Source organism: Callorhinchus milii, unplaced genomic scaffold, assembly GCF_018977255.1.
Source record: "Callorhinchus milii isolate IMCB2004 unplaced genomic scaffold, IMCB_Cmil_1.0 Scaffold2, whole genome shotgun sequence".
Taxonomy (NCBI): domain Eukaryota; kingdom Metazoa; phylum Chordata; class Chondrichthyes; order Chimaeriformes; family Callorhinchidae; genus Callorhinchus; species Callorhinchus milii.
In genome coordinates this window covers 6,796,350-6,809,116 of record NW_024704743.1, presented here as the reverse complement: position 1 = coordinate 6,809,116, position 12,767 = coordinate 6,796,350, and the positions used below count along the sequence as shown (strand labels likewise).

At 38.0% G+C, this 12,767-nt stretch overlaps 1 protein-coding gene across 5 annotated transcripts in view; it reads left to right on the top strand.

The window, feature by feature from the left end:
• Positions 1-12,767, top strand: part of mpp7a (membrane palmitoylated protein 7a) — a 209,321-nt gene that overhangs the window by 139,126 nt on the left and 57,428 nt on the right. For all 5 annotated transcript variants that reach the window (XM_007905455.2, XM_007905454.2, XM_007905452.2 and 2 more), the window contains 3 exons: positions 2,750-2,831; positions 2,942-3,027; positions 6,982-7,056. In XM_007905455.2, the coding sequence (XP_007903646.1) occupies positions 2,750-2,831; positions 2,942-3,027; positions 6,982-7,056 (243 nt within the window). The remainder of the gene's footprint in view (positions 1-2,749; positions 2,832-2,941; positions 3,028-6,981; positions 7,057-12,767) is intronic.

Here is a 12,767-nt window from a genome sequence, read left to right as displayed (position 1 = left end):
TTTTATTTTTCAAGCAAATATCCATTCCATTTTGAAAGCTATTAATGAATTTGCTTCCACTACCCTTTCAGGCAGTGCATTCCAGATAAAAACAGCAGATTATCAACACTGAAAATGACAATGGTTTAAGGATTCAGTTATGATGAAGAGTCATCACCAGACCATTAAGTGATCTGTCAGTTCACATTGACCCACCAAGGATTTGCTTAGTTTCTACTCTCTTGGAAGTTGTCCTGCTTAAACTAACACCGGATATTGCACTTTTGGCAGTCGCCAAACAGCCACTGTAACAGTCACATCCGTTTGGTTCTGAATTCATGCTGAGATTATTTGAACTAAATTTGCAGACACTGAAACAGCGTTGTGAATTTATGTATCCAGCTAATCTGCAGATAATTAAATAACCATACACAATATTTGTGGTTGATTGCAGGATATACTGTATTAACTTGGCTTTATTGCCTCTGGATCAGATAGCTGTGGTTTAAAACATGACTTTTCAACGTTAGCTCACAGACTAGACTGAGATTGTAGTGTAGTACTGGAAACTGCACTGTGAGAAATGCCATCCTTCAGATGAGATGTTAAATCTAGATCTTGACTACCATACTGGGAGCAGGGTTTCTTCCAACTCAGCCCCCCTTAATCCTACAAGCCAAACACCTAATAGCTAGGGTATTCCTAGCTTGACAAGCAGCGGGAAGTTTACCAGTCTGTGGCAAGCTATGTGGTATTAGCTGGTTAAACTCCCATCATTACCATAAGGCACATTCTAGGAATCCCAAAACTTGGCTCTTGCTAACCTGTGCCTAATAATCTCTGGAATTAGAAAGGCAGGGAGCATCCCACTCAGGATGCATTCCATTCCAGAAAGTTCCATGTGTAGGTGGCATACATATGTGGAACTCTGTCTTATTTAAGTGCTCTTAAGCATGGTGGAGGATTTCTGAATATTTCAGACAGCTAGTTGACCAAAACATATTTTAGGCTTGGTTAGCTATTAAAGATCTTATTCCACTATTTATGTACAGAGAGAAACTTGCAGTGACCTGGCTAAGAATGTCAATTTGTATAATGAAACATTAGGTAGATCTCAATTAGAATATTCTATCTATTAGTGGCCCATCCTCTCTTCGCCCCCCACCTCCTTTAGGAAAGATGTCAAGATGATAGAGGGATACAAAGGAGATTTTCTTGGATGATACTTGGGACAAGTGGTTTGGCCTATGAGCGAGACTGGAGAAACTGGAAGAAACAAGGTTGAGAGTTGACCCTGAAAGAGGTCTTTAAAATTATAAAGGGTTTTGATAGTTAGTGGGGAGAAATTATTTCCACTATTTGGTGAATCAGGGCCTGGAGGGCATCAGTGTAAGATAGTAGATGAGCAAATGAGGGGGTTAAGAGATTTCTTTTTCACACAGAGTAGTTAGGATAGTGGTGGACAGTCTGTGGTCCATAGGGCCGTCAAGAAGTGTTCTGTAACATGGTTAAAGATTGTAAGCGATTAACATGCTGATCCTTTCAATCGTTTTCCTTGTTCATAATCAAATCTCAGTTTATCTTTCGGCTCCTTTTAAGATACAAAAAAAACTCAGTAATGAGGACAATTCAGGCCACTTTTTATGTTTTGTTTTTTTAATGTGTAAGTGAAAGTGTCCAAAATCCTGACCAGAACAAAATAAATTTCTTCTACTGACTTCCCTAAATAGCGAGTTTCCACTAGACTTAAAAATGTTAGCTTTTACATTTCAAGGGGAAGCTTGAGTCTGGAGGGAATGCTTTCTGAACAAAGCACTTCTCCTAGATTATGGAAAGAATAAGTGTAGATGTAAAAACACATTTATCCCTGGAATGAGAAATACCAATGAGGGAGTTTTTTTGCATTCTCCCCCTTGTGCTTTCTCGTGTTTAAGTGATATATGACATGGTTATCCAACTCCAAATAAACTCCAACCTATTTAAATCAATAGTCACATTGGAACTCCACTGACTCCTCACAATCAGTGAAGTCCCTGGAGGAGCCTTGAAAAGGACGCAGGTCCAGTTTCTTCTATATGGGTGGGGGGGGGGTGGGTTGGAGTGGGGGAGAAGAGGACTACTTTGAAGAAAGTACTGCTGCAAGATTTCCTTTCCCCTTTAAGTGAAGTGATTCTATTTGTATTGGAGATTACTGAAATTTGCTTCATTCCAAAGTCTTTATTCTCTTCCACCCGCTGTCCTTGCGAAGTGCCCCAGGATCTCAGTAATTTGATTATTTTTTTTAAAAAAGTTAACTGTGACCCAGAAGTCCACTGGATTAAGTTTAATTCAATCACAAACGTTGAAGCTATTCTGACGTTAATAGTGGCTGGACAAACTTTTGCTTTGGGGAATTATTTTTATTTTCTTAAAACAGTGGAATTATTTCAAATGAGAATTAGATATTTGAAAAAAAGGGTATTAAAGGGTATGGAGAGTGTGATTAGATTAGGTGGATCATGTGGAAAAAGGTACCAGCACAGACGTGATGGGCTGAATTGCCTGATTCTATGCTGTAACATTCTCTGCTTCTCTGAAATGGGATAAACTGTTTATACTTGATAATGAAATAAATATAAACACTTCCTATTGCAATGTTTTCTAAGATTCAATAACTATTTGAGCCTCATTCCTCAGTACTGACAAAAATTAAAAATGAGCCATCTTTATTTTGATAATAAATGAAAATTTCCTCTCCCCCCCCACTTTCTTTCCCTTTCTGGTTTATTAGGGAGCAACAATAAGAAGAGACGAACAAACCGGTGCGATTGTTGTGGCAAGAATCATGCGAGGAGGGGCTGCCGACAGAAGCGGTATGATTTTAGTTCTCTGTTTTGTAAAAGCAAAAGTGCATTGTAATCATTTGTAAGCAGTAAATGTGAAATCCATTTTTATACCCCAGTCCTTTGTTTTGTCACAACAGGGCTCATTCATGTTGGGGACGAGCTGAGGGAAGTTAATGGAATTGCAGTTGAAGATAAAAGGCCTGAAGAAATCATTGAGATTTTGGTAAATCCATCATTGAATTATTTAATTCTTCTTCATTCCTTCAATCTCCGGAATGGGAAAGCACCATTAGCCCATTATGGGGAGGATGAGGAACAATGTCCCTTCAAGGAGAATTCATGCTCCTGGCATCAGGCCATCTGCTCCATCTTAATCTGAGGCAGGTCTTCAGGACTGTTTTTATGCCTCGAGAAATGAGGCATTTTCAGTCATCTTCCACAGCAGAAACCTCTCGCTTTCGTTGGCTTATATTTTGGTGCTTCTTAGCTCAGATTTCTTTCAAATCTCTTTAGAAGTTAAGATGTCAAATTATTTCTAAATAGAAGATAAGCACTCAACTTAAGAAATTAAAGACTCCAGCACAGAAACAGGCCATTCAGCCCTACAAGTCTCCACTCCTGTTTTTTCCCCCAAATCCTTTAATGTTCCTTTTTTTTCAAGCATCTGCACATTCCCTTTCAAAAGATAGTGTGGACTCCTGTTGTCTGCCCCATTTTGGTCCAAAGAATTCTATCACCTTCTGAGTAAAGAATTTCTTCCTAACCTTCCCCTTAGTTTCTTTTGGGATAAAATATTTTCAGAACAGGGCTATTGTACCTTAATCACAAACCCTATCACTTTTTAATTCGACTAATGCATCAACTAGGCCTGCAATCCGTCTCTTATCCAGAAACTCTCTGGAAATGTATCTTGAACTTGTTTGTTCTACATGTTTAATTAATCTTCCCTCATAATTTATTCTGCAAGTTTATGCAAAATAGGTAAATAAATAATTCAGTACGATTTAATTTATTTCTCCTCTAGTACTATGAACTGTTTAAGATTGCGAACAATTTTCCTGAATCAACTTTACTCAAAAATATCTGCAAAATCTTCAAAACTCAAACATATCACCCACATCTCTTTTGCAGAGAGAGAGGCACTACTTTTTTAACCTTTCATAACTTACGTTTCTGTTGCAATAGATCATCTTGTACCTTCTCAAGGGGCTAATATCCTGCCAGAGATAATTTGATAACCAGACATGGACAGCATTTGGGATTGGTGTGGTTATAAAATTGTCCTTTCAACTTTGCGGTCTGTACCTCAAGTCAGATAGACATGAAGTTAGCTGCTTCCTTATAACGTTGTAAGATAGTGAAGTGCAAGTTGCAAGTCATACCTACTTCTCAATGTTCCCAGACCTATATTCTAAAGGTTCCTTCCCTTAATGCAGCACAAATTGGCATTGTGGTAAAATGCTGGCTGGGTGAGAATGGAACTGCCACATTGGAGCAGTGAGAAGGTGCAGTTTGAGGTGGTGTTGAAGGTATATTTATTGGTACAGTATAAAGGAGAGCTTCATTATTTAGCTTACATGCTATGTCTGACTTGGCAGTGCTTGATACTGAGGATGTAACACACGCTGGACATTATTGAGCACCAAAACAATCCCCAAATAAAACTTGTGCCAAATTTTAGGGTTATGAAGAAAGAAAGATTGATGTTGGGGGAGGGTGTGAAGGGATGAAGGTGATATGGGCCCTTTTAAAACCACTGCAATCCTTTCACAACACCCCATGTTGCTTGCACATGTGGTGTTGTTGACAGTTCCAGAATTTTAACCAGGGAACTCTGATACATGTCCAAATCAGGATGGTGAGTGAACGAGTGTTTTCACTGCACCCATTCAAGTGAGCGGTGAGTTCAAAACAGGTTGAGATACAGATCTTTAAAATTATGATAGAGTTAATAGGTGGAAAATATTTCTACCTGTCAGTGAGTCAGTGACACGAGAGCAACAACTTAAGATAGTACAACAACAACTTGCATTTATACAGTGCTCTTCATTCAGGGTAATGTCTCACAGCACTTAACAGTGGCAGAGCCTGACGTTGAGCTGGTAGGAGGGAGGAGATAACTGTAAGCATGTTTGAAAAGAAAGGTCTTTAGGCGTGATGCACAAAAGGGGAAGGAGGGGGCAAGGCGGAAGAATTGAGGGAGAGAATTCCAGAATTTCCATCCCATACCCTTCTATTCCCTCCTCATTCACGTGTATATCTAGCTTCCTCTTAAATAGTTAAATATCGTCCCAACAGTGGCCTCCAGATGTAGATGTGGGGACTCGGTGTTGGTTGTGAGGGCGAGGTGATTGTTGGAGATGGTCAGTCCCTGGTAATTATGTGGTATGAATGTTACTTGCCACTTGTCAGCCCCAGCTTGAGAGTTATTCAAGTCTTGCTGGAAGTGGACATTATCAGAGATGTTGGGACTGGAGCTGAACACTGGATTCATCAGAACTAGCGGGGGAAAGTTTAAACAAACATTTAATAATTTGAAGAAAAAACAGGAGAAAATGTAAATGAAATGAGTAATTTTCAGAAGTAGCTAGTTAATGTCCAAATCTAGACCCTAAACAGTTAAGTAGGAAGGATAGGAAAAAATGTTAAGGAAAATCAAAAGTAATTTGAAGCAAATGAGAAGAGGGCAGATTGGAAAACGTATTTGTGAAGAGATGGAAATAATATGAAGTTCAATGAGTTTGGAAAAAACTGCAATGAACATAAGGGAAAATAGAAATTCTTTAAGCATGTCTAACAGGCAAAACATTGTGGAACAAGTGGGAACTCTTAAAGATGAGAGGTGATATGGGTGAGATGATTGTTTTGTCAAACTATTGCAGTGGGGAGGGGGCGAATTGACTCTACCAGATTTACTTTACTCTAAATCTTTTTTTAAAAAAAGACGGAGGGAATAAAAAGCATTTTTACAGCACCTTATGTTTAAGTCTCAAAACGTTTGATAGATAATTACTGTCAAATATAGCGACCTTTTGTAGGCAAACGCAGCATTCATATATCAGTGGTTCCAAGCGGAATCCAATCTGAGAGCACAAAATTAATTCAGAATTCAGGGGATGGTGGGTGGAAATTTGATGTTTTGGCAAATAGCTCAGAATCTTCCAATGTTAAAATAGGTCACAACTATCATGGGAGTTACAGGTATGTTAACTTGAATATCGATAAGGGAGAGGAGATGAAATATGAGTACTAAGCAAGCAATCCAGTGCTGAATGCAAAGGCAGTAAAGCCTATCTCTCATCGGTTTGTGAAATCCAGATAATATTAACTAATCTAACAGTGTGTGAAGATAATGTGATTAACATTGTTGATTTCAGAAAGCATTTAAGCCTCTCTATAATAGGAAAAGTGGTTAAAAGTGAAGAAGCTATAAATTGTATATGTAAACGGAAACAGAATGGTTTCGATTGATATTAGGCAGGTGACTATATACTATACATTTTAAAACTTGATATTCTTTTTCAAAATACCTACTGGGGCACAGATTGAAGCCTGTTAAAATTAGTTTCCCAAATCTCACTCTGTTTACGATAACATTGTCATGATTTGATGCTTTTACGGTACGTGCATTTAGCCTGCTCCTTCGCCAGGCCATTCAAAATTTCAACATTTATTTGGCCCGAAATAGTCTGGCTTGGTGTGGGGGAAGAGTTCTCGGATATTACGAGGAATGTATTATCATCAAGCCTACACTGGTAGGCCTGAATTCAACACTGCCTTCATAGAGACTGCAGGTATAATTAGCTCATTCTCTTTTGCTAAAGGTGTACACAATTCTAGGTGTTTATATATGCTGTTGATTAAGCTTATTTGGAGGCAAAAAACTGAAGCCACAAACGTATGCTGATGTTAAAAGATATTTTGTTGTGTATTTCTAAAGACACTGCTGAATGGCATTCTGTATTCAGGATATTCAGAAAAAAACACGAAGAAAAACGACACACAGATTGTTTGTTTGTTTTGAATAATCAAGAAATGTAGTGATAAATCATCTTTATTGATCTCAAATGCTATGAATGAGTGGGTTTTCATTGTGACACATGATGTGAAGCTGATTGATACTTTTTTTAAACTAAAAACCCATTTGCTGATGTGGGCTTCTCGTTTTTTTGTCCAGGCTCAGTCACAAGGAGCAATAACTTTTAAAATAATCCCTGGCATCAAAGAGGAGACAGAAGTGAAAGAAACCAAGGTAGGCATGTTAAGCATGAACATTTGAGGGATACAGGTATATTTTTGTTTTAAAAAAAGATTTTTGACTTTGAGTTTGTTGCACTTCGTCTTAATGTAGTGCTGGTGACTACATTCAAGATGTTCTTGAATGGGTGAAGTGATCCGCCTGTCTATAGTGCAAATAAGGTAAAATCTAAGTGTTCTGACTTGAATGCTATCTATCTTTGAATGTGCTTCTTCACTGAAGGTTATTGCTCTCAGGACAACAGTACTGATACACAATCACTAATGCAATCTATTCTCGTTATTCAGTTACAAACACTAGACTACCTTGTTATTCAGTGTGATTAACACAGCATCCTACTGTACAGTGGATATATCAGCAACTGGTTGCTAATCTTCAATGTGGTGTTGGGAATCCCATCAAATTTCAGTCTAACCTCTTGTGTACTACAAGTTTGCTAATATTTATGCTTACTTTGTTTCTGCCATATTTGCACTGGACCAGGTTAGGGTTGGGATGAATATCGGATTTGTACAACAACAGCAGCTTGCATTTATATAGCGCCCCTCACCCAGAGTAGCGTCCCAGAGTGCTTGTACACCTTGGTTGCCAGCCATATGAGTGCAGTGCACATTCTTTTTTTACGCTCTTTTTAATTTAAATAAAAGTTAAACTGTGTCTATCAGCCTGGCTTAATTGAGAGCACCATGTTAGGACTTTGATCTCAGTCTAGGTTGATACTTCAATACAGTGCTGGTGGTGTGCTATTTTGTAGGAGGTGCATTCCTACAAGTGAGACAGTAAATCCCGTTTGCCTGTTCAGTTGAGTCTAAAAGATCCCATGGTACAAGAGTAGAGAGTGTCTTTGAGGACCTGGCCAGCAATCCAAAAATAAGTTTTTTTTATGGTCAAAAGTAAAATTGGTATTGATCACTCTCTTCATGGCTGTGGGACATTGCTGTGTGCAGATTGGCTGTGGCATTCGCCTGTAAAATACAGTCATTACATTTTACAGTGCATTCTGTGAAGCGCTTTTAGATGCCCTCTTAATGTGAAAGTTGCTGTATCAAATGTAAGTTATTACTATTATAAATACTTGCAGCCGGTTTTGCTGTGCTTTGTTTAATATTTTTATTGTATGTTGTGCAATACATTTAGATATTGCAAATTCAGGACTGTACAGGAAACTGGGTTGAACAAAGTTATGTAATTTATGCATTACATGGAAGTGGAAAGAACATTAAGTATTTTGTTCAGTTTCCAATTGGAATTCACACAGAAATAAAATAATCTTCCTTTTGGTATGCAAGTTAATATTTCCTTGAACCAATTTGAATAATATTTCCATTATTTGGTGTCAGCCTGGCTCGGTTGTTAGTCAAAAGGTCGTTGGTTCAAGTCCCACACTGAGACTTTGAACCAAGTCTGGGTTGACATTCCAGTGCCGTACTGGGGTTAGTGCTGCATTGTTGGAGGTGCTGTTCTTCGGATGAGACATCAATTTGAAGTCCCATTTGCCTGTTCAGGGGGGTGTTAAAGATCCCATGGCACTATTCAGAAAGAGAAAGGAATTTCTCCTCTATGGGCAAATAATCTTCCAAACACAATTGTTTACTCACTTCTTGGGTATTTGTGGATAAATTAACTGCTGTCTTCACCTACAAAATACAGTCCCTACACTTTACAGCAAAATCTTGTGAAGCTCTTTGAAATATCCTCCCAACGTAAAAGGTGTAATATCAAATGCAGAGATTATTACATTTATTTTAAATAATACTTATGACGATCTTTGTTTTCTGCTATCCTTAAATACGTAATTTCTCTTGTTAATTTCCATTTAAATCAGCGCTGTGCTCTTGAAAGATATTTTGAATATTTATCCACTGCAAATCTAATTAAAAAATAATCTCTCATTCAATATTAATTTTAATATTGAGTTAATATTTTTTGGAAATAAAAAAATCCTGTTGAAATTCTGGAAATAGTGGGATGTGTTATGACACTGTCTTGAGTCGGTCTGTACATCTATGAATGCATACTTCTAAATATCCGTGTGTCTGGTCTCTACATATGTAGGAACTTTTGTCAAGTAACACAAATACCCAAGTGTTTGTCCTGCTCAATAAATGCATTCACTTCTGCAGTGTGTTTGTGGTTAGCAGCCCATAAAACCAGTCAAGCATATAAAGCTTTTACGGTGGTCTTTTGCTGGGGATGGCTCTCCTCAAGCCCACAAGGTACCTTGGCACAGGTTTCGGCTGCAATAGCTGGGGTGACAAGTTTAGATTAATGGAGGGAAAAAATATTAAATAAAACTTCTGTTGTCCGCTGCTGTTGCTACTGCTGCCTTGTCAATCCCCCGTGACATCAGGTGTTATTTTCAAGGTTAGCTGAGTTGTCTGTCAAATAATTTATTTGCTTTAGATTTTCGTTCCTAAGGGCGGTGAGGGGTTGGGGGTATAAAACTGCTGTTTTCACATTTTTATTTCTTTCTTTCATTATTGCAAGAGTGGATTTGACGATAAACCACCCACTCGCTAGAAATAGTCCATGTTACAATAATGATGACAACGATTAACCTTACATTTAATATAGAGTTTTTCAAATCGGTTGGATGTGTCAAACCACTTCACAGGATTTACTGTGCTTTCACAGTGACTGTGTATTTTGTACAAACAACCATGAGGTGAATGACCAATTTGATCTGGGGGATTGTTGATCAGCACACCGGGAACTCCCTTGTCTTTGCAGCCAGAATACTTTGTCCTTTTTTTCATTTGGATCTGAAAAACGTGTTGTTGCAAAAGGCGAATAAAGATATTCCGTCCTTCGTGGGTATGTAATGGAGAGCTACGAGATACATTCCAGAATTTAGGCATTAGAACATTGAGCAAATATTGGCCAACCTAACACTTTTCTCTATTGACCAAGAAGACTGAGCTGGGATTGAATATAAGTGTTTACTGTTATAAACGGTTCAAAACATTTGGACCCAGATTTCATGCCATGTAAGAAAAGAACAAGGAGACCCAGCTCCAAAGTATGGACAACAAAAAGTGAACAGAAAGTGTGAGTGAAATGTTTTTAGAAAAAGACCATAAACTTGTGAAACAAACTGCCAGTACTGGTGGTGGATCAAGGAATGAAGAAGCATCTTGAAAATGAAGCTGGATAACTTTTTGGAATTTAAAAGAGTTTATTATACGATCATATAGAACATAGGAACTGCTGGACGAAAAAACACCAATGTCCATCTAGTTCACCTTCTATCATCCCGTTAATCGCTTGCTACAATAATGGAGATGCAGCAGTGTTGATAGAATCCCTTGGAAATTTGGATGGGTTAGCTGGATGGACAAATAAATGGCCTAATCCTGCCTGAAACTATTAATGTTGGTCATTTGCCCATTGTTCATTACTTTATTTGTTTACGATTCAGTACTTATGTAGGCAGCACCTTTCACGTAGGATGAGCACCAAATTTTCAGGAGAGTCTGTGTAATTCACTGTTATTGACCAAGTGCACAGTCAAAGAGTTAGGTTTTAAAGTTACATTTTTAAGAGGCTTATGAAGGTGGTGAGAGGAAGTGAAAGGCAAAGAGGGATTCATAATTTGGATTTGTTTCTTATTCAATATTTATTTGGGTCCCAAATCATTCCAAAGGTTACTGAAATATATACTAAAGTGCAATTTCATATTGAATTGATTAATTGATTGATTGGTGTGGTCTTACTGTGTAAAATTGGAACATTAGTAAATAACTTTAAATATCTACATGTTTTTAAAAACAGCTGTGAAACATAATCTTACATTTGCATCTAAAATAGCTCCGTTGCCCACTAAATATACAAATGTTCTAAGTTAGCTTCTGTAAAAGTAAACAGTTCTCCAAACCATAATATTTATCTTAATACTTGCTCTTTGTAACATTATTACCTGCAGGACATCATCAAATAAGACTTAGTTTGTGCTTTTCTGACCGTGCACAGCAGGTAAAAAGGTGATTCACTTTCCGTCAAACCTGACTGATGAAAGTTATGAATTGTACATTTGTACTATGGTGCCGGCTGGAATGCATTAACATTGACAGCATTGTGTAAAGCCTACAAATTGTGCCAGCATTCACATCAAACTTTATTCCTAATTTTGCATGAAATTGGCAAAGGTGCATTCTTCGGAAAATAGTGTACCAGCACCAAAAAATCATCTTTATAAATGCCTGAGACTATCTGAAAGATTCCTCACCTACTCTAAAGAGATATCACTTAATCATCCTGAACAGTTATGGCATTGCACATCATTTCACTTTTTCACAGACTTGGTGGGTTCACATTTGTTCTGCTGATTTAGACGTTGTGCGTTTTACATTGAACTTGCTGGAAGAATCTCACTTTGGCCATGACTTGCTCATGCATATCACATTTAAGCTCCTGAATGCAGTGGCATTCGGCAAGGTTGATAATGCAGAGAAATACACTAGTGCATGGAGTGTTATTTGGGATCCTCTTCCTTTCTTCAGAATCTTGGCAATAGTCAGTAACCCCCTTCAAAAATCCATTTACTAATTCCTTTTGGGACCTTGTCATCCAACCTCAGCATAAAGAAGTTAATTCTAAAATGTTGCCGAATGCGGCAGCAAATGTGCCCACAGCAATTGAACAGCCTTGACGTCAGGGATCAGTTTTTTACTTGTTTGTTTGGCTGGGACACCAGGAGCAACTTCCATCTCTTTTCGAATAGTGCCATAGAATCTTGAAAACTCACCAGAAAAGGCACAGGCAGAACCTCAGTTTAATGTCTTATCCGAAGCATGGCACCTCTGCCAATGCAGCACTCCCCAGTTAGTATTGAAGTGAGTCAGTCTAGACTGTGGGTTCCAAGTCGCAATGGGGCTTGAACCTATGACTTTCTGACTCAGACGCGTTGACCATATTTCAATTGTCCATATTTCAATTTCAATTGTCCAAACCCTTTAAAAGTCCTAATGTATACACACTGCAGGCTGGAAAATAGTTTGGTTTCAGGAATTCAAGATTATCCTATCTTCACGTTTCCTCTTTTGTAAACATTTCGAACATTGGTTTATAACTTGGCATAGTTTAAATAATTTCTGAGTTTGCTGAAGTTGCCAAATCTAGGATATAGAAAGCTGAGGAAGGAGGACATACATCACAGCAGAGTGGGTAGATAATAATAAATAACAATAATAATCTTTGTATTTGATCTGGCGCCCTATCACGTCGTAGAGACGTATTCACAAGGTATCTTTAGAAACAAGCTATGATACTTTGGATACAAGTTTTGTGGCTTTGTGTATTTTGTGGTCGATAGTTGGTAAACGCAGTTTAAAATTGAGAAATGTGGCGTCATACATTTCGGGACAAAGAACAAAGACATAAAATATTCTGATGCTGAGAAATGTAGATATGTAGCCGTACAGATATGCAGATTTTTGAAGGTGGTACTGCAGGTGGAAAAGGCCAAAGAAGTAAGGATTATGATTAATTTTATGTACTGAGTAAAATACCTGGGGTATTCAATAAAAAGCAAGGAAGTGATGCTAATTGGAACGCAGGACATTGCTTCACCCAGAGTTGGAACAATACACATAGTTTTGGGCACCTCATTATGTAAAGGAGCCATGGAAAGGATGGTATAGAAAAGCAGGAATGAGGAGTTATAGTTATGATTTTATTGGCTCAAAAAATTACGTCTATGGAGATGG